Genomic DNA, 22,041 nt, shown 5'->3' with positions numbered 1-22,041 from the left:
AAAGATTTTTTATTATCTAATCTCCTCCCATTAATGTGTGCAGTCAACAAGAATTTAAACATGGCTATAATTAGTTGTTAATATATGAATTTAGATTCTCTAAAATTTAAATTTTATTTTAGAGGATAAAGTTTAATTTTTTATATTTGAATGATTTTTTTATATATTTTTTTATTTTTAATTATAAAATAAATAATAAAAAATTAAATTTTATTTTCTAAAATAAAATTTAAATTTTAGATGATCTAAATTTTTAATATATATATATATATATATATATATATATTTGTTGTTTATATTATGTATATATTAAAATTAACTGTTAGTATAAAATATATATTAAAATATAAATATATATTAAAAATAAATTATTTATATATAAATATATTAATAATAATTAATTTTAATAATTATTTTTAATATATAAATATCATTTTTATATATATTGAGATATTCAACTATTTTTTTTGTAGTTTTGTTGATGCTGGTTATTTTAATTATATTTATTAAGGATTTTATATTTTTATTTGTATAAATTAGTCAAAATAATGTTGATACTTAAAAATTTCATTATTTAAAAAAAATATTTTTTTTTGAAAACATAATCTAAAACAAGTAAAACGTTTTTATATTTACCATAAATATGAACTAAATTCATAAATGATTTTGAATACAAATGCACATAATTTATGTTGTTTTGAAATGTATTATCAACCGAAATTAACTTTCCTACACTACTTCTGAGATATTTTTGGTGTTATTGTATATTGGTTACTAATTAACAAAAACGAAAATTATTTTCACAAAGGAATTTTAAAAATTAATTATGTAAATAATTAAATAATGGTAGATATAGTTGATAAAATATAATTTCACATCTTACAAATATGTATAATTATATATAATCCTACAAATTAAAGATCTTTGTACATTGTAAGTCTTCAAAGAAAATCGGAGGCTTGTATATATTGACTGATAGATTAATTATCATCGAAATTATCTTATTTTTGTTGCAAAAAAATATTATTATATATATTATTTAATTTCTTACAGTATTTTTCAACCCAACAAATCAAATATTAATTCGCTGCAGTATTGAACACTTAGTTAAATGGACTAATGAGCTATCCGTTACAACAGCCAAATTTGGTTAAAAAAAATACTATTATATAATACTTCAAATTATAGGAGTATGTAATATGTATATATGTATGCTAATTTATATAAATTTGTCCTTATAGGTGGAGTAGGTAGGAAAATTCATTAGCTGTATTATGGGAGCGAAGATGGAAGAAGGTGGGGACAGAGGAAATTAAAGCAAATGCTGTCTCTCTTATTTCAAATTTATTCTTTTAGAAAACCCCGAGGGTGATTCATTTTGTTGGTGCCAATAATAGCTACAAAAATGTGAATGAAAGTGCCAAAAAAAAAATGTCAGTGAATAAATATGAGTTGTTTTTTTTCAAATAAGGAGTGTCTCACTAAAAGCACACGAATAGAAAATATAATGACATATATGTTTAAGTTTTCAATAAATGTTAACAATTTTATTTTTGGTTTAGTATTTTTTTTTTTACGTGTAACCTCATCATCAAGACTATACAAAAAAAGAAAAAAAAAAAACTCCTCATCTATCTTTGACAAGGAGAATCATCATATAAATATTAAATCTATATATGTATGATAATGACCCTCTACGTGAAACTACTCTAGATACATGATATAATAAATCGTTTGACCAAATAAAACTATGCAACAACTAAATAAACAAGTATTCTCGTACATTGAATGAAAATTATTTGTTAGCTACTATTGAACAATCATCATACTGTATGTAGATAAACATTTTAACAATAATGTTAGAAAAAAAAAAAAAAAACATTCAAAACTTGTCTTATTTAATATTTATTATTAACATTTATTAATAATAAATACTAAATAAGATAAATTTTGACTGAATTTATCTAAATTTATGTTTGATCCTATATGCTCCACCTTAGTATATTGAGCTCTTTTAATTTTCAAAAAAAACTAAATTTGTTTAGTTATCAAACATTTTCGCATTTTGATTTTTAGAGGTAGGTGGGGACAAAATTTACTATATGAGGGATACAACAAACGAATTCTAAAACACATGCATGCATGGACGGAGTTTAGATGAGACAATGGAGGCTATGGTCCTCCCAAATTTTTTATAAAAAAATTAGTAGTACTTCTTAAAAAAATAAATAATAGTTTAGGTTCAATTTTCATCTCATACTTTTATTGTACAATCATTTTTAGTTTTAGAATAAAGAAAGATTAGACAGCTTTTGTAGCTTTTTATTTTTTATTTATTTAATTTAATATTATTTTTTATTTTATTGTTTATTTAATATAATTTTTTATATGATAAAATAATATTAAAATATTTAATAAGTATTGATATTATTATATTTGTATAAATTAATAATAAAAAATTTAATAAATATTATAAATTGTTGAAAAATTTAATTTTAATTCAATTATTGAAGATTGAAGTCATTAAAGACTCAAAGAATACTATTATAAATTATTTTATATTTTTTATTTGTAAAATTATTTATTTATTATCTTATTAATAACAAACTTAAAAAATAATTATATTTATAAATCTTATTTTAATATAAATATTATTATTAAATTTTTATATTAAATTTTTTACCCCTTCAAAATTTTATTTCAAGCTCTGCCATTATATGCATGTAGTTAAAGGTGTCACAGTTTTGTTATAATTATTGTTAATAATTTGGTTGGACCGTTGGAGATAAAAATATATAATGGATTAAACGTGCCAAAGTTTCGGTGAAGTGTATTTTCAATGAGACCTTATAAAGAGAGAGAACAATAATGGAATATGATATGTGATTGATACATACAGCTCGGAACTAAGGGAACACAATATGCAATGATTCCTGTGTTATATATGTGAACCAAATAAATTGGTATTTAATTTTCCAAATTTGTTGTTCTTGACCTTTTGCCTTTTTGTTTATTCGGTGACGTAATTGACCAATATTCTTCATTCATCTTTTTAATTATATGGAATATATTGTCTAAGCTTTTGTCATCATTCAATGAAAGAGGTGAATATGGAGCAACTAACTTTGGAAATTAAAAATAACGTGGACACCTCCTTCCTCAATCATGCATGCTACTAGGCTCATGGATTGTTCCTAATAATTAATTTAAGCAAATTATTTTTTGTTTGCTCTCAAACTTCCTAATTTTCATGGCCGTGCACCAAATTAAAGTCCGAACTGACGAGATCCTAAAGATTGATAGATACTAAAGAAGGAGTACTGTCAATGTTGAACCACAGTGTCTCATTTGATGGCTTCCGCCACCAAAAAAAATATTAAAATTCAATGTGAATAGATCTTTTTTAGGCCATCTAAATAGCGCTGTTTGTGGTGGTTTGTTTAAGGATCACTTAGGAAGATTTATTCTGGGTTTCTTTTACAATCTTGAAAGCTGCTCGATAACGCACGTTGAATTGTGGGACATTGCCCGTGGTTTACAAATTGCCAATGCTCAAGAGTATACAACTCTTATTGTGGAATCGGACTCTGCCTCTGCCCTCCACCTTTTGAAAAATGAGTGCCCTGCCAGCCACCCTTGTGCTCCCCTGTAGAAGACATTGGTATTCAGGCTGGTAGAATTGCAAATATTTCTTGGTCCCACTCTCTTCGAGAAGCTAATTCGGTTGCGGATGTGTTAGCAAAAAAAAGCCAAAATTTACCTTTCGGTCTGCATATTTTTGATGCTGCTCCTCCGGATATTACATTAGCTTTAAATTTTGATTGTATGGGATCTCTTCGTCTAAGAGGATCCTGCCCCCATCATAAAAAAAAAAGCTATATATGGAGGTTTATTAAACGAAGGAAAAAAGATCCTAGATTTAATTAGAATTGTTCAAATTTATTTATTTATTCTTTAGTTATCCATATTTAATTTATTGAATAAAAAATATTAGGGAACAACACTTTTTATTATTACTAATGCAGTGATGTTTCAAAATTTTTGAAGTGTTCCTGATATAGCAACTGAGATACCTAAAAAAAACTCTGATGTTAAAGTCAATATGAATTTTAATAATGTGTAATTTGATTGAAAAATTATCCGAGGTGAATATTTACAGGTAAGTGAGGGTGATTTATGTCAATAAACTATAATTCAAATAGTATAGTCTTCTAAGAGATTACGAGTTCAATTCTTATTCCTAACTTAAAAAAAAAGTTGAGCATGATTTATCATTTTGGTAGATTTGCTCTAGTAAATCGCGCAATGATTGTCACCCTTAATAATGTAGCAGTTTACATCATATATGCTTACTCTCCAAATTAGGCCGGATAATGAGTTTATAAGCCCGACTTAAGACCTAATCGCGTCATTGCTATCCCATCTGGCTTTTTGGGCCTGGTTGGATTATATAGTTTCGGAGTCTTATTTGATCTTATTTTCGTGTTGAAGATGTTGGAGTTACTAGTAAAACTTAGGTCATTGGAGTAGGGATGACAACATTATTCGAATTTACAAGTATCTACTTCGTTCTTACACGTCCCGGTGCGAGATAGATTTTTAGTGGGACGAATTTTGGATAGGACATGGTCGGATTTAGGTAATACACACCTCAATAAGTAAAATTATCAATAATATTGTATCATACTTAAGTTTTTATTTTAATTTATATTATATATGTAATGATGGTTATATAAATTTTAAAATTTAATTTTATTTATTGAATTTTAATCATTATAAAGACAAATATAAATGGGACTGATATCCATAGAAAGTGGGTTAGAGTTCAACTTTTTATTACCTACAAATGAAAGCAAAACGGATTTTATGCGAATGCGAATTTTTGTATGGCAAAGCGGTTTGGATAGGACAAATACCCATTCCATTACCACCTCTCTATTGGAGTATAGACCTAGGTATTGACAGAATGCATAAAAAAAAAATTAATATAAATTAATGAAAATAAATAATTCTGACTTTAATTTTAATAATGTCATTTTTTTTAAATTCATACAAATATATAATGTAAATAAATCATGTGCGAATTAGCTTGTAAAAAATAAGAGTAACATTATATATTTTTAATTAATTTATTTGATTTTTTTAAAAAAAAATTAGGAATTAATTTGTCAATTATTTTTTTGAAAATAATTTATTTTGAGAGTTGAATTCAAAATATTATTCATCCTTGTGGCGTGATATATTGTATGGTGAGTGCTAAAAGATTGCTTTCTGCAGTGTAGATCGTATAAAGGAGTCTTCAATTGTTTTGGTCTGTATTGTATAACTAGAAACAAAATTAGAAACACATAGTGTGGGGAGATTAAATGAAAATGGAGTCATTAGGTAATTATACTTTAAACTGGATACTAGTATATGAAGTTTAATTTGGAGGAGAAGAAATATGGTTGTGTTTCAAGAATATAAGATTGAGGTGAGAGAAGTTTGGGAGTTGGGATTAATCTGTTTAGGATTAACCGATTTAAGAATTAGAAGCAAAAACGAAAAAAAAAATTGTGTTTAAATATAACTATATATAAAGAGAAATTATTAGTCACCAAAAAAAATATAAAGAGAAATTATTAGTTGGGAAAGTTTTCTAAGATGATACCAAAAAAATTTTGTTTTTGTTGTACTTGTACATCTAACTATAAAATGAGAGGGGCAAAGCATTAGAGAGAAAATTCTATCCGGAAAAATGAGTATGGAATAATTAATTGGAATTTTTAAATTTTTTCATATGCATAATGATAATGAAACTCTCCTAAATCAATTAAGAGATGATAACTTCATTTTTTTCATCTACTCTCCTAAATTAAACTGTGCAAATGTTATATATATATATATATATATAATCATAACCTTGAATTCAGTTAGTAATTTTGAATTTAAAAATAACTTGAAAAAATGCTATTGGTAAATCAATATAATACCTAATTCTCTGTGTTTCTACGTATAAAATTTTCGAAAACGCTATTATTAAAATTAGATACTATATATTTGTGTATAAATATATATAGTTTAATTTATTTTTAAAATATATTTTATATTTTAACGTGTTTTTTACTCTCAAAATCAATTTTAACGGCTTAGATTTCTCTTAAAATAAATAAAGTAAAAACTCGCATGATATTTGATAATCGTTAGATAATCTAATAAACTTGACTAAATCATCATCTAACAATTTTTAACTATCAATTTTTCAACAAATATGCACGTGAGCTTTCACTAATAAATAATTATTCATGAAAATATTTGTTATAATATCGGCAGACATTGCCTTTAAAATTAAGTCCGTTTAAATTTCGGGCTAAACAGGCTGAGTTCTATTAACCAAAAAAAATGACAGGTTAAACGGACTAGCCTGCATACTAAACAGGTGGTCCGTTAATTTTTTTTATATATTTTTTTAAAAAGTAACATTTTTAGCCAATATTTTTTTCAATCCGACTTGGAAATTCGATCCATCAATTAAAAAAAATACAGTATATTTAAAAGTGATAATTTTTTGTCAAAATATTTTTTAAAAAATAAAATAAAAAGGTAAATAGACCAGCCTATTTAATCAGTTGGACTGACCATAAACGAGTCCGACTGAAAAATAATGACCTGCAAATAAAGCGAATTTAAACGGATCAATTTATTTAACCTATGGACCTAAATGGCCGGACCTAAATGGTCCAACCTGACCCATTTGACAGCCTATTATGAACTTACTCTTTTCATTTACACAAGTCAATAGAGTGTAACTAACTTTCTAACAGTGTATAACTACCATATGAGGTTAACAAATAACAAGCATGAGGGCTGAGGCAGTTATTACACCACAACCACAAGTCATAACTGTTTGATAAGCATATTCAACTAAGTACTAACTAATCAAATCAAAACCTTCGGAATTAACAAGAAACAAAATTGACCAAAACTCACTCAGCTTCAGTTTCTGAGCTACTCTATCCGTTCTTCTTCTGCCACATCTATGTGAAATTCTGAATTTTGAAGTGAACCAAAAAAAAAAAAAAGTAAGAAAAAGAAGCAGCATGTCAGAATCAAACGCACTAGCAAATGGCTTGGCCGGTGCTGGTGGCGGTATCATTGCTCAAATCATAACTTATCCTCTTCAAACGGTACCTCTTCTTCTTCTTCTTCTTCTTCTTCTTCTTCTTCTTCTTCTTCTTCTTCTTCTTCTTAATTTTATTTATTTATTTATTTATTTATTAGTATTCTAACCAATTTTCCATTGTAATTTGAAGGTAAACACGCGTCAGCAAACTGAGAGAACACTGAAGAGGAACAAGCAGAGTTTGCTTCTTCAGTCCTCCAATACAACCACTACTTCTGCTCCTGGCACTCTTCTTCAGATCCTTCATGTGTTAATTTAATTTAATTTAATTCTCCTCTTTTTATGTTGTTCTCTTTTATTTTCCCTATTTCGGATCATGTTTTAATTTGTTTATAAAATTTATGATTTTTTTTTTTTTTTGGTCAGGTAATTGGAAGTGAGGGTTGGGGTGGACTCTACAGTGGCCTTAAGCCTTCTCTGCTTGGAACTGCTGCTTCACAGGTTATCAATTTCAATGTTATTCAAGGTTTAGTTCTGTGATATGATGATTGTGTATTTTGTGTTGTTATTGTTAGGGTTTCATCTGAATTATGCTATTTCAAATGGTGTCAGGGAATATACTATTATTTCTATCAGATTTTCAAGAACAAGGCAGTGGCTATTGCAGCTGCTAGAAAACTTAAAGGCCATGGAGATGGTACTGTTGGAATGTTTGGTTGGCTTGTTGTTGCTGCTATTGCTGGGTGAACAATACTATCTCTACTTTTCTCTCATTTTGATTCTTTGATTTGTATTGTTATTTATATTGCTGTAATTGTCTCATTTTGCAGGTCCTTGAATGTGCTGCTAACAAACCCAATATGGGTTCTTGTGACTCGTATGCAGGTAGGCGCCACGCATTCAATACTGTATATTTTACTACAATTTTGAGTTTGTATGTCATTATGATTGCTTTTCATATTAAGATTTATAATCTAAGATTGGCATTCCTAGGTTATGTGGTATAGGGTGACTTAGAATTCTTAATAATGGTCATTGTCCAATTTCCATGATGCATTATATAAACAATGCAACCATGTTTTGGGTCCAATTTCGATGTGACATTTACTTATTGTTTGATTCTAGACACATACTCAAGCAGAAAGAAAAATCATGGAGGAAAAGAAAGAGGCCTTGAGGATGGCAGCTTCTGAAAGCAGCTTAGCAGGCTCAATATTACGAGAGAAATTGGCTGAACTTGATTCTAAGAAACCGCGGCCATATGGAACTATACATGCAGTTAGTCTCTGGATTCTTCTTGCACATTATACTTTTGATTATCACTTATGTTGTCACATTGGTCAGGGAATGATTCAGGACATACTTCAATTTTAGATTTGTCATTGTAGTATTGAAAGAAAAGTATATGCTATTTTAGAGTTGTCATATTTCTGGTCACATGAGATGTTTTCTCTTTTGATAATGCTGATTTTGTTTTGGATGAAAGGCTAATGAAGTGTATAGCGAAGCTGGTATTGTTGGATTTTGGAAGGGTGTCATCCCTGCACTTATTATGGTTAGCCTCATAATCTGTTACATTGATGTGTTAAGTTCATGAAGAAGATTTAGACATATAATCCTTTTTAAGAGTTGGAATTTGAATTACAGGTCTGCAATCCATCAATACAGTTTATGATTTATGAGAGCTCATTAAAGCGTCTAAGGGCGCGATCGTCTAAGAAGCAGGGTAATGTAACTGCATTGGAGGTATAGAGCACAGTTAGAAACCCCTTTTAATTTGTTTGATGGAAAATTACATTGATCTCTGTGATATTTGTTGAAATTCAATTTGACTCTTCTTTATTTCTAAACACATACATTCATCTCTCAAGGTCTTTCTCCTTGGAGCATTAGCAAAACTTGGAGCAACCGTTTCAACATATCCCTTACTGGTTGTCAAGGTAAAACCATATATATATATATATATATGAAGTGACTATTTTGCAGATCTAGTTCTCTTGTATATGCCTAATGAGTCTTATAACTTCATATTGCAGTCAAGGCTTCAAGCAAAACAGGAGATTGGTGCTAGTAACTCATTAAGATACTCAGGTTTGCTTTAGATAGATTCCATGAATATCAACTCTTCCTTTGGACTTTTTACATTGTTGTTTTATATAATGTTATTTTCCACAATACCACTTTAACCTTTCAATTTTTTTCTTTTGACCTTTTCTAATGTTACAAATGCAGGTACCTTTGATGCAATACTGAAAATGATCCGTTATGAAGGATTGCCTGGTTTTTATAAAGGGATGAGCACAAAGATAGTACAGAGTGTTTTTGCAGCTTCTGTTCTATTCATGATTAAGGAGGAGCTTGTTAAGGTTTTCATTTCATTGGCAGATAAGAGCAAAAAAGTTGTATCAAATTTAAGGAATTAACTTTCATTCCTCCTTAGAAGCTAAAGAAAGAAATGAGCAGATAAACTTTGCCATATGGAAGAAACTTCCTCTTCCCAATGCAGTTATAATGCTCACAGTCACAGCTTGTGGTGAAGCATAAAAGTAAGACTAACTTTGACAGCTTTGGAGAGCTAATGAAGCTGATATTTAGTCTCAAACGTGAATATTAAGAGCACCCTTTTTTTTTGTCAACCTTCATTTGTAATCATATATTTGCGGCACGTTGCAAACATTATAAAATTGTTGCGTGCTAGCATCACCATGTATTGCTATTGTTATGAATATGATTGAGGGATTTTATCTCTAATTATAGCTAATTGTTTTGTTCTTTACAAGAACTACTATATTAATGGCCACTGCCTACTAATTGACTTTTTTATAATAATAATAATAATAATAATAATAATAAAAATTGAGCCTATCTAAGATCATAAGTATATTACATTAGAATTGAAAAGTCAAAGGTTTAACTCTTAGAATTAACAATTTTTTGTTACAGCATTTATGATGAAGAGAATTGTTGAAAAAAATTACACTAATTATCTTCTATATTCTTATCAGAGAAATTCTTGGAGTTAAGCCGTTTTTAATAATTTTAGTATTATTTGATTAGTATAAATAATTAAATATTAAATTTTTTTTCAACAAATATATTTTAATAATTTATGTGTGTAAATTCTTAAAAAAATAGGTACAAATTATATTAATTTACGTGTATAAATTTAGTAAACATATGTGCAAACTATATGTTTTTCGTGTATAAACTTCTATAAATATGAGTATAAATTATTATTAGATAAATACTGATTTAAAATCATAATATTTACTGGTTGTATAACATTGCTCTTCCTATTATATATAGTATAATATATAGATATAAAAGTATAGATTTAATTTTAACACACTATGAATAGCTTTACATATAAATTCAATTATATATTATTATATTAGTAAAAATAACTATTTTTATGTCTATCTTGTAAATTCTTATCTATAAAACTAAATGTGATTGGATAAACTTTTTTATATTAACTGTGTATTAAAATTAAATTTATTTCTAAATAGGGTTGTCGAGTAAAGAAAATAATGAAAGCCAATGAGTTATAATTCAAATGGTATAGTGACTATAGTCTCCCCATACTTAGCTAAGAGGTCGAAGATTCGAGTCTCCTTATTTTGGTAAAAAAAAAAATTCAAATGGGCCATTAAATGGAATTAGAACCATGATCCAAGTGCATGTTGGGCCCAACAGTATCGAACCGCGTTGAGTTGATCCAGGAGAAGCCAGCTCCTTGCTCCCATCTTCCCTCCAAATGGAACCATAACTGCCTAAGCTGCCACCGGTCGTGATCCGCCGTGCACTGCCGCACGACGTCTATTGTTGCCGCACCTTGAGATCCCCGAAGTCGCCGGTTCTGATTCGGTTGTCGCCGACGTATACGAGTGTGCTGGTGGTGTAATTGATGGAACAAACAGAGCGAAGAGAAGAAGCCTAAAAAGGTAAAAAAAAAAAAAAAAAAACTCATTGATACTGATTCAGTTATTTATTTACAGTCTTTGGTAGATGTTGCCGGTGTCTGTAATTGTATTTATTGAGTAATGGTAAGTAATTAGTACAATATACATGATTTGTGGATTAAGCTTTAAATTGTAGTTACTGAATTTTTGTACGATGATTATGCCAAACTGTTAGGTTAGTTTTCTATCATGGTAAATGTGTAGTATATAATGAAGTGTGAATTATTGGATGCTGTTAAGAGGTTGCCTATACTCTGATTTTTGGTACTTCAATTTTCTGAACCTTTCTCAACCCCTAAGTTTTGCTGATTTGGTTCTCTGAAGTCTAGTTTGAGAGAGAATTGTGTTAGTTCTAGTTAGATATTTATATTTGTATGACTTTTGAAGAGTAGAGGGTGATTGAGTATGGATTTCTGAGTAAAACATATTCTTTTATCCTCTTTTCAGGCAGCATTAACATCTTGCCAACCCTGTCACCGGTGCTCCCATGGACCATCCAAAACCCACAATGGACTCTCCCAAACCTAAAAGCCAGAACCCTTTCTCATCCTCAGACACCCTGATAGGCGACAGGGCCATCACGTACCTCAAACGTCATCCCCATTGCCTCCCCACACTCTCCCCTCACTTCACTCCCAATGCTGCCTCCTATGCCCTCCTCACTCTCCAACACCACAAGCCCCACACCCTCCTCCTCAAGTTCCTCCAATGGGCTCGTCCCCACCCTTTCCTTACCCTCCCTTGCAAGTGTCTTGCTCTTCATCTTCTCACCCGGTTCAAGCTCTTCAACCATGCCCAATCCCTTGCTGAGGAAGTCATTTTATCCACTTCCCCAAACGACCCCACGGGATCCCTCGTTTTCCACCAGCTCAGGGACTCCTATCACTCCTGCAACTCCAGCTCTGCGGTCTTTGACTTGCTTGTTAAGTCTTACTCTCGTCTTAATTTAACTCACAAGGCAATGAACATTATTCATTTGGCAAAAGATCATGGGTTTATGCCTAGTGTGCTAGCGTACAACACAGTGCTTGATGCTATTATGAGGTTTAAGCTGTCTGTTAGCGATGCAGAGTATGTGTTGAGGGATATGAATCAAAATGGTGTGTCGCCAAATATATATACTTATAATGTTTTGATTAGGGGGTTTATTGTTGAAGGGAGGTTAGAGGAAGGGTTTGGTGTAATGCGTGAGATGGAGAGGAGTGGGTGTTTGCCAAATGTGGTTACTTTTAACACTCTGATAGATGGATGTTGTAAGGCGAGGAGGGTGGGGGAGGCTTTCGAGTTGTTGAGGGGGATGTCAAGGAAGGGCGTGGAAGCCAATCTGGTTTCATATAATGCTGTTATGAACGGATTGTGTCGTGAGGGGAGGATGAGTGAGACGAGGGAATTGCTTTCGGAGATGGAGAGGAGAGGCTTGGCACCAGATGAGGTGACTTATAATACGCTTGTTAATGGATACTGTAAAGAAGGGAATTTCCACCAGGCACTTGTTCTTCATGCCGAGATGGCAAGGAAGGGACTGTCTCCAAATGTTGTTACTTACACCACATTGATCAATAGTATGTGCAAGGCTAAGAATTTAGGCCGTGCGATGGAGTTTTTGAATCAGATGCGAGTTAGAGGGCTGAGCCCAAATGAGAGGACGTATACAACTATAATTGATGGCTTCTGCCAGCAGGGGTTGTTGAACGAGGCTTATAAGGTTTTGAGTGAAATGATTGTTAGTGGATTTTGGCCGTCAATTATAACCTACAATGCACTTGTCCATGGATATTGTGTTTTGGAGAGAATGGAAGAAGCCATGGGAGTGTTAAGGGGTATGGTTGAGAGGGGGTTGTCCCCAGATGTTGTGAGTTATAGCACAGTTATATCTGGATTCTGCCGAATTCTAGAGTTGGGAAAGGCATTCAAGTTGAAGCTTGAGATGGTTGAAAAGGGTGTGCTGCCTGATGCTGTCACATATTCGTCGCTTATTCAAGGTCTCTCTCAGCAGAGGAAATTGGGTGAAGCGTTTGATCTCTTCCAAGAAATGATGAACAGGGGTCTTCCACCCGATGAATGTACCTACACTAGTTTGATAAATGCTTATTGTGTGGAAGGGGAACTAGGTAAGGCTCTCCATTTGCATGATGAAATGATAAAGAAGGGGTTTCTGCCTGATGTAGTTACGTATAGTGTTCTTATTAATGGACTTAATAAAAAAGCTAGGACAAGAGAAGCAAAAAAGCTTCTTCTGAAGTTGTTTTCTGATGGATCTATACCAAATGATGTAACATACGATACTCTGATAAAAAACTGCAGTAATAATGAATTTAAGAGTGTGGTTGCTCTTGTCAAAGGATTCTGCATGAAGGGTTTAATGAAGGAAGCAGATCAAGTTGTTGAGACAATGCTTGAGAAGAATTATAAGCCCAATGAAGCAGTTTATAATTTATTGATACATGGACATTCTAGAGGTGGAAATGTTCATAAGGCGTACAATTTGTACAAGGAGATGGTGCGTCATGGTTTTGTTTCTCATACTGTAACGGTGATTGCTCTAGTTAAAGCTCTATCTGGAAAAGGGATGAATGATGAGGTGAGTCAGGTAATGCAAAACATATTGAGGAGCTGCAGGCTCAGTGAAGCCGAGGTAGCGAAAGTACTTCTTGAAATTAACTTCAAAGAAGGTAACATGGATGCTGCAATAAATGTCCTAGTTGACATGGCCAAGGATGGCCTGCTACCTGATGGTGGGAAGTTCACATATTCTCCAGCAACTACATAATATTTTTCGTTGTGTTGAACTTGTTGCATTGAAGTTTGAACCACCCCTTCATGCTAAATATCTAGCATGATTGTGCTTGAGGACTTGGAATGCAGGGACGGGTTCTTGTCAAGAATGAGATTTCAATTTGTCTCCCATATTGATCTGCTTTCTAAATTCCTAACGACAGGTATGTCTACAATAACAATAGGATGCAATAGGAATGATGAATCCATTTTATTTCCATTGCCATTCCTATTCTTTCATAGTATTTCCATAATACCAAATATGACAATTTTTTTTTAATTTCCTTTAGATTTCAAGTTCGAGGAGTTACTTTTTATGAAAGATATAAACGGTGTGGGAGTGCTGCTTAAATTGAGAAACTATCTCTGGACATGTAAGTTCATGTAAGACTATATAGTATTTACGATTTAGATTTGAGTGCTGTTAATGATTAAAGCAATAGATAAAGCTAAATGCAAAAGTTAGACTAATTGACAATGATTTGCATGAAATTACAACAGCAGACATTGATAATCTGCATGCTGGAATCTCCAGTAGGATGTAGAAGTTCAAAACTGCCAAGATTTTGAAGAAATGCGACGACTTGAGGAAACGGACTGAATCCTAGTAGCCGGGCACAGCATTATTGCCGGATGTCACTGAAATCTCTGGTACAAGTTCAGGGGATTCTAGCAGGGTTGCAGTCTTGTATGGCATTGCTAATGAATGGTAGTGATTTTTTAAGTGTTGAATTGACATTCATTATTCTTATTCAGAGAGTAGTGAGCTGTGCTACAAATTTGCAAATGTTATTAGTTGAATATTGTGATTTCCTGTTCAAGGATGCTGGAGTTCTTTTCTAACGTTTAAGAGTTATTTCAGAAAATTGAAGTCAATTCCAAATTCTAGAAAATGAAATTAAAATAAATCAACCAAAATATTTTACTTAAATATGGCGTTTTTCTTTTTTGTTGCATTTGTAGTCTCGGTAAAACACTTGTATTTTTTATCCAATAAATACCACATGAACTAAGTATCTGATAATATGATAGTGTAAATTACTGGATCAAAATTAAACTATTTCTTTATTCTGTTAATCATACTTCATTTAGGTTGACAAATAACGCTTTTAATTTTCAACAAAATAAGTTTCATAAGCACATGCCAGTGGAGCATAAAATACATGCAAGTTGTTCTGCAAACATGACGTATTAAGCTAATACAACCTTCTAATTGTATTTGACAATCTCATGATCACGCTAAAGTCGAAATAGATTTTCGTTGAATAAACACAATATACCAAAAACTGAAAGCAACCATTACCACATACAGTGTACTAATAATAACCTTGTGTAGTAAATGTAAATCTATATTGTCTATTCTTGTGTGTAAATTGAAACGCTCCTTCTCATCCATTTTTCAATCACCTTGTGGATGAAACGGAAACAACATGAATGAAATTAATGACATATATGCACCAATCTACTAACCTAGCTAATTTCAAACCAACTTGGATTGGTCGAGTATTAACTCTGTCTATTCCTCGCAGTAGACTCTTGAATGAAGTTCAGATCCGTCGATGTTCAAACTGAAGATTAACCTTTCATGATTCATGAACGTTCCATTGACATAACTCTTGAGCTAATGAGATGTAAATCAGAAGTTGCATTGAAGCTCAAGCACCCTAACAAACCGTGCTTGTAAGGCAGCATTGTTTTCTTCTTCAATTCCTCAGAGGCAGCCCGGTTCACCGTGTAATGCAACTCGTGAGCGGAAACTCTCCGTTTCGACACCGAACCGGAATTCTCCTCCGCCGTCGCCGTCGTCGCTGTGGATCGGAAGCTCAAGTTCCCGACGTCGTCATCTTCGTCGTAATGCGGCTTCGTTTTGGACAGAACCACGTACTTTCTGAACGCATCGTTGTCCTTATATCTTCCCTCTGATGCACTGCGAAACAGTAGAATATCCTTTATCCTCCATTTTCGGTATCGTTTTCTGAACCAAATCGATGACAAGAACGAAGATATCGCAGTTTCGGAGAATAAGGATGAAAGGCCTTTCTTCTCTTTTTTGCTATCATCACTCTGTTTTTGTTGCTGCGGTTGCGGTTGCGGTTGCGATTGCGATTGCGATTGCGGTTTTTCTTCTCTTAACCTTTCATGTGTTGCTACTTTTGGTATCGGTGGTGGATCAATGGAAGATGCGGTGTTAAGAGGGCGGATCATGCCGCGGTCGAAGAGCTCGTCGGCGGCGGAGAGGGAAGGTCTTTGGAGTTGGCCGCTGAATTCGAATTCGAAATCGAAATCATTTTGTTGTTGTTGTTGTTGCGGGGTTGAAGGTGCTGTGAAGAAAGGGGAGGAGCAGTTACTGTGGAAATTGAAGTCCATAGAGTGAATAGGAACTGCTATGGCAACTTCCATTTCAACTGCTTTTATTTATTATTTGTGTTTGATGAATCAATTCGCAATCGTATTTGAAGTTCAAACGTATATATATGGGTGGGTAACAGCGTAAGAAACTAAGAGTTGATGAGAATGAACCAGAGAATGAGCATGATGACAATGGACAAGGAAAAAAAGTAACCAAAAGGTGAAAGTGGAAAAAGGGAGATTTAGATTTTGGTGCAATGATGAGTTTTTTAATGTGCTTTTGGTTTGAAATAATTTGAAGCTTCCATCTAGGTAACAAACTGTTGGATATATATACTTTTTGTTTTTGATGTTTGAGTGGCAATGAGGTTTTTTCGAAATGTAAACTGTTAGATTGTTATTTTTAAATGTGAAACACAAGCCGTCTAATTAGAGAAGTAGAAGTTGGATCGTCCAGATTTGTTAGATGTACAGAGATCAGATTGTCTGATTTGTAGAGGTACACAAATCGGACCGTTTGATTTGTGTTAAAAAAATAAAAAAATTGAGATACAAAAATCGGACTCTTTAATTTATATACCTTCTACAATTTTAAAAAATACCAAAATTTACGATATTAAGATATATCACTACTTTTACCTCTATATAAAAAAAGAACCTATTTTTTAAGGGTAACAAATGATAAAATGATTGAGTTAAGATATTATGTTATTGATAGTCATAGAGCAATATAATGATATGATCTTCAATGTTTATACTTCATAGATTATCTCATATAAAAAAAATCCTTATATATTGTATTTTGTAGTATTTTTTTGTTTAATATTTTATGTATATTAAAAATTACTTATCAAATCATTTATTATATATTAGTATATATATATATTAATTTATTTTTTTAATTAAATAAATAATTACTAGAATAATCAAAATCTGTTCTAGTAAAATGTGTTTACATTAATATAATATTTTTTTTATAAAATGTAAAGACGTAATTCTATATACGTTGACTTTTTTATATAGATATTTTTTTTTTAAATAATCACCGTATTTATCATAGATCACACGGTGACTTAATTCCTTCTCTAAATTGTTTATAGATTCTAAATTAAATGTCAAAATTTTGTGGCGTGTAGGTGGCTCTTCTAGCTGTCAATGATTGTATGATTATCTTGCCGAATAAAAGTCTTTCTTCCTAGTAAAAAAATAATAATTAAGAAACATGTAAAATGATTAAAGTAGGTCAATGTTGCAAATTCATCCAAATCTACTCTTCTTTCGATGTTTGTTCATAATTTTCTCAATTGGTATTCAATCAACAAGAAGAAAGACTGTTAATCTTTTATATACCTCTGTAATTCACTTAGCGGTGTCCGCGGATCGGATCGAATCGGATATAGCCGAAAATTCGATCTGATCCGCACAATTTTCATCGGATCGGATATGATATCCGCACTTTTTAGTGTCGGATCCGATCCGATTCGATCCGTGCGGATCGGATCGAATATCGAATATCGGATATATCCGCATAATTAAACCTTCTCTTTTTAATCATATTTCTATGTAAAAGAATTCGATAAAAATATTTCTTTCATACTTTTAAACTTATTTATTCTTAAAGTATTTTTAATCAAACTCTCTCTAAATAACAAAAATAAAATAATACAATATATAAATAATAATTACTAACTAAAACATACAAACAAGTAAATATAATACCAAACATATATATATTTATTTATTTTTTAATTATTATAGTGCGGATCCGCCGATCGGATACGCGGATGTCGAGCAGATATCCGCAATCCGATCCGCAAAGGGTGCGGATCGGATCCGATTCGCAAAGGGTGCAGATCGGATCCGATTCATTGACACTCCTAAATTCACTAATTCTCCATATAATTAAAACCGTGGCCATTCAAATTCTGGCAAATAACCGTTGAAACTTTATGAAACTAAATTAAAACACAAGCCTATGAAAAAAAAATCTAATAAGATAATTGGGTCATTCAAGTTCTAAATAAATTTACCGTTGAAATTAAAGGAAAACAAGCACCTTAGCTAAAGAAGAATAAAGATGCAAGAGAATGCTTTTTTATTTTCTCTTTTCTGATAAGATAGCGGTTAAGTTACCGTTTTGTGTGTTCTATAGTTCTCCTTTTTCATTTGTTTGCTAAGGATTTTTAGGAATAATGCTAACTTTTTCTGGTGATGATTAAAGTGGTCACATAGATTGATCCACCAAAGTTTCTAATTTCTATACTCAGTCTCCTAAACTAAAATATATCACAATAATACTCCATGATACTTTGGTTTGGGTATTTTTGTAGTAGATGCATTTGAATATTTTACAAAATTATTTTTTCAATCTTTCTTTTTTAGAGAATCTAAAATTTAGAATTAAAATTTAAGATTTAAAATTTAAAAGTTATAATATAGAAGTCATTTTAAAAAGTTAGTGAATAATAATCGAAAAAAAATTAATTTTTTAATTAAATTTAAATAACACATTTTAATGAATTTATGAACAATGAGATTATGATAATATACTTGTTTACTTATCACCCACCCTTGTTGCTAAAGAGATCATTATTACCCACCCTCCCACATGAATTATATACCTTGCATTTGACAAATTTGCATTTTTCAACTTGAATAGGATCAAATTTTAAACGGGTGGAATTAGGAAATATCTAGAATAAAACAACAATTAAATCTTCAAGAATTTTGATCTCGGATTAATCAATTTTTTTAAAAAAATATCAATTAGATTCTTTAGGATAATAAATAGTGGATATAAATGTCTTTTTTTTTTATATATACCAAAGATAAAAAAAAAATTCAAATCCGCGATCTCTTAGATGAGTATGGGGAGACTATGCTATTTGAGTTATAACTCATTGGCATAAATGTCTTTCTGTTAATATATAGTACAAAACGAAATAAAATTGTTTATGTATTCTGTTATGTACAGTAATGCATATTCCATTACTTACTACCACATGAGTATAGAAATGATGTAATTTTGAATAGTAAAATATTTATTATATTTTAAATTTTTATTAATTATTCTTTATTTATCATAAATCTTATTAAAATAGGTGAAGTTTCGCTCTAAAAATTATTATTTACATAACAATTTTTTATAAATAAATATATCACAATAATTAACATATGTATATAAATATCACGATTACGTAATAAATTGATAAAAATACATTACTTATCTACTTAATTTAAAGTCAAAATCTTCTTAGACTCCTTTATCCTTTTTGTATCTTGCAAAGTCCTAACAAATTAAGGTGTAATTCCTGACACATATATCGTGTCAAAGACATTAAATTAATTATATCTTGTATTGTTGAACTGTATTGAATACTGCACTATGAAATTAAGACATATATAAATACGCGAATTGTATATCTACTCTAATGTCAAAAGAGTTGGATTGGATTTCTGTTGTGACTATTGCACTTACCATAGTTGAATAGTATTTGAATTTGAAGTTTTTATTATGAATAAGATTCAATGATCAATTATGAATTATAAATACATTATTATTATTATTGTTGGTGGTTGGTCAGTTGGGTAGATATACACTAAAAATAGATTTTATAACTCGATTGCCCATTTTTAATTTCATGATAATTTACCAACCCATGTACTGCATTCTAGAATGTGGGGAAAGATTTTTTTATCCAAAATAAATTAAGTTAGAAATACATAACCATAAGAAACGTTGGATTGATAAGTTCGTTCAATCCTTAAAAGTGACATTTTTGAAATTTTTTCCTGCACTGCACTACCAAAGAGAACCATGAGTTCAACATTTTCTATAGTTAAGAACATGTACCTTAATTAATTTATTTTAGAAAGAGACCTCTGAGTCCATGATATATAATGAAATATTTATCCTTTATTAAAAAATAAAAAAACTTTGTTAATAAAATATTTTAAGTAAAAAGTTTGAATAGAAAATGTAAATTAATTGAAAATGTTTTAAGTATCTTATACATTAAATGTAATAGAAGAATATTTATTTTATTTTTTAACTATTAGTTTTCTTATAACATTCATTAAATAAACCTTTTTTTTTTTCAAAAAGAGGGGGTAACCGCTGTTTAACATCAGTTATATATATATATATATATATATATATATATATATATATATATATATATATATATATATATATTCTCACAACTCTGATAAATCAACAAAGAATATAAATATTTGATTTTTTTAGAAATCTCTAAATTACACTTTTTATTTCTTTATTTATAAATTTTACACTTTTTTTACAGGATTATAATAAAATACATTTTAATTCATTTTTCAAAAATACTCTTCAATAATAATAATAATAATAATAATAATAATAATAATAATAATAATAATAATAATAGAAAATATGTATTTTATTAGTATAATAAATGTGTTTGTTTTGAATATTTTACCACATTATAAAAAATTTAATTGCTACAAAAAAATTAATTTAACATTATATATATTTCATCATTAATGATAAAATATTACAAATAAATTGGAATTATTTATATTAATAACATAAATATTTTACATTTATAATTTAAATCAACAAAAGAATTATTTTTAATCTGCATATATATCATTTCTATTTAAGGATAGTTTTGTAAGATGCATTAGAGTGTACCTTATTTTTTATTTTATGAGAGAAATGTGTAGGTTTTGTAAATTGAGCAAAAGGGAAGTTTTTTGACATTTCTCAAAAAAAGGAGTGTCATTTCTTTTAATTTGTTGAAATAAATATCTTTTTGTATTTTCAATAATTAGAATTATGCATCAATTAATTTTGATAATAATAATATTAGTACAGATTAGTTTATTGATTTTTTTTTTGTTAAGGTTGACATTTACTTTGACTTTGATTTTTGAGTTACTTCTCATTAAAGAAGCATTGTTAAGGTTGACATTTACTTTGACTTTGATTTTTGAGTTACTTCTCATTAAAGAAGCAGCAGCTAGATCTAGATATGAAGGAAACGAAGTATCTTAGTTGAGAGAAGCTCTGCTGCTAATTGCTTCTAATCATATCATTTGATTTCTAACTAAATTCTACTTCTAAGGTAAGAATTCAGCTCTCTCTCTCTCTTTCTCTCTTCTTTAATTAGTGAGGTCCAAAATTAGAGAGAGAGACTGTAATAACATCTGCTGATAGAATCAATAAACCACATTTTGATCCTCATGGCTCTCTATTTTATCTTATTCTTTTGTTCTAACTTGTTACTAATTACTTAAGAATAATCATCATTAATCGATTAATGTATAATTGTTAATCCATCAAATACTAAGAAACTTGTTTGTGAGAAATTGGTGTGCTAGTAATCCTTACTTACACACTACTTCTCTAGTAAACTAATACTGTTATTTACTGGTAACTGTAGGGCCTTATTTAAACCAAAAAAATATGGCTGTTGCTATTGTGGGAGGGGCATTACTCTCTGCTTCTCTACTTCATATAAGATCATTTCCACTAGTGTATATAAAAAATTTTACCCATAATTAAAGTGATCTGCGTGCAAATTAATAAATAAGATTACTTCAAACATTACAGAACAAAATGAGGAAACACCCAAAATTGAAGTAATCTCACTAATCTGTGATCCAACAATAAGAAGTAGCCAAATTAAGGAAACACCCAAAATAATCACAATGACCTGAACTTTTTCCTACGCCTACATGAAATGGCAAGCATTTAAAATAACTTAAAGAACAAAAAACTGCAGAAGCATAAATTGAATTTTAACAGGGTTGAAATTTTAAAAAGTTAAATCATACTCTACTATCTACCAAAATAATGCAATAAACCCTAAA

General features: G+C 30.3%; 3 protein-coding genes across 5 annotated transcripts; 2 read left to right on the top strand and 1 right to left on the bottom strand.

The window, feature by feature from the left end:
• The first annotated feature begins 6,738 nt into the window (after positions 1-6,738).
• On the top strand, positions 6,739-9,853 carry LOC107623732 (peroxisomal nicotinamide adenine dinucleotide carrier). The gene is made up of 11 exons (XM_016326091.3): positions 6,739-7,166; positions 7,293-7,409; positions 7,529-7,603; positions 7,715-7,845; positions 7,933-7,987; positions 8,228-8,380; positions 8,589-8,657; positions 8,750-8,848; positions 8,974-9,042; positions 9,139-9,193; positions 9,335-9,853. Exons 1-11 carry the CDS (start codon positions 7,080-7,082, stop codon positions 9,523-9,525), a joined length of 1,101 nt encoding a protein of 366 aa, XP_016181577.1. The 5' UTR covers positions 6,739-7,079; the 3' UTR covers positions 9,526-9,853.
• A 929-nt stretch (positions 9,854-10,782) lies between these two features.
• On the top strand, positions 10,783-14,682 carry EMB2745 (Tetratricopeptide repeat (TPR)-like superfamily protein). 3 transcript variants are annotated; one of them, XM_016326332.3, is made up of 4 exons: positions 10,783-11,046; positions 11,512-14,003; positions 14,130-14,213; positions 14,341-14,682. In XM_016326332.3, the coding sequence occupies exon 2, from the start codon at positions 11,552-11,554 to the stop codon at positions 13,832-13,834; it is 2,283 nt and encodes a 760-aa protein (XP_016181818.1). In that variant the 5' UTR covers positions 10,783-11,046; positions 11,512-11,551; the 3' UTR covers positions 13,835-14,003; positions 14,130-14,213; positions 14,341-14,682. The 3 variants fall into 3 exon arrangements, with proteins under 3 accessions (XP_016181818.1, XP_016181820.1, XP_016181819.1); XM_016326334.3 differs by having other exon boundaries at positions 14,130-14,223; XM_016326333.3 differs by having other exon boundaries at positions 10,909-11,046; positions 14,344-14,472.
• Positions 14,683-15,079: 397 nt separating this feature from the next.
• LOC148582061 (uncharacterized) lies at positions 15,080-16,457 on the bottom strand. Its single transcript, XM_088486835.1, has one exon. It carries the CDS (start codon positions 16,237-16,239, stop codon positions 15,430-15,432), a length of 810 nt encoding a protein of 269 aa, XP_088342961.1. The 5' UTR covers positions 16,240-16,457; the 3' UTR covers positions 15,080-15,429.
• Between the last annotated feature and the right edge of the window lie 5,584 nt (positions 16,458-22,041).

Source organism: Arachis ipaensis, chromosome B10, assembly GCF_059453495.1.
Source record: "Arachis ipaensis isolate K30076 ecotype BB chromosome B10, ASM5945349v1, whole genome shotgun sequence".
In the NCBI taxonomy this organism is placed as follows: Eukaryota; Viridiplantae; Streptophyta; class Magnoliopsida; order Fabales; family Fabaceae; genus Arachis; species Arachis ipaensis.
This window is presented reverse-complemented; position numbering and strand designations above follow the sequence as displayed.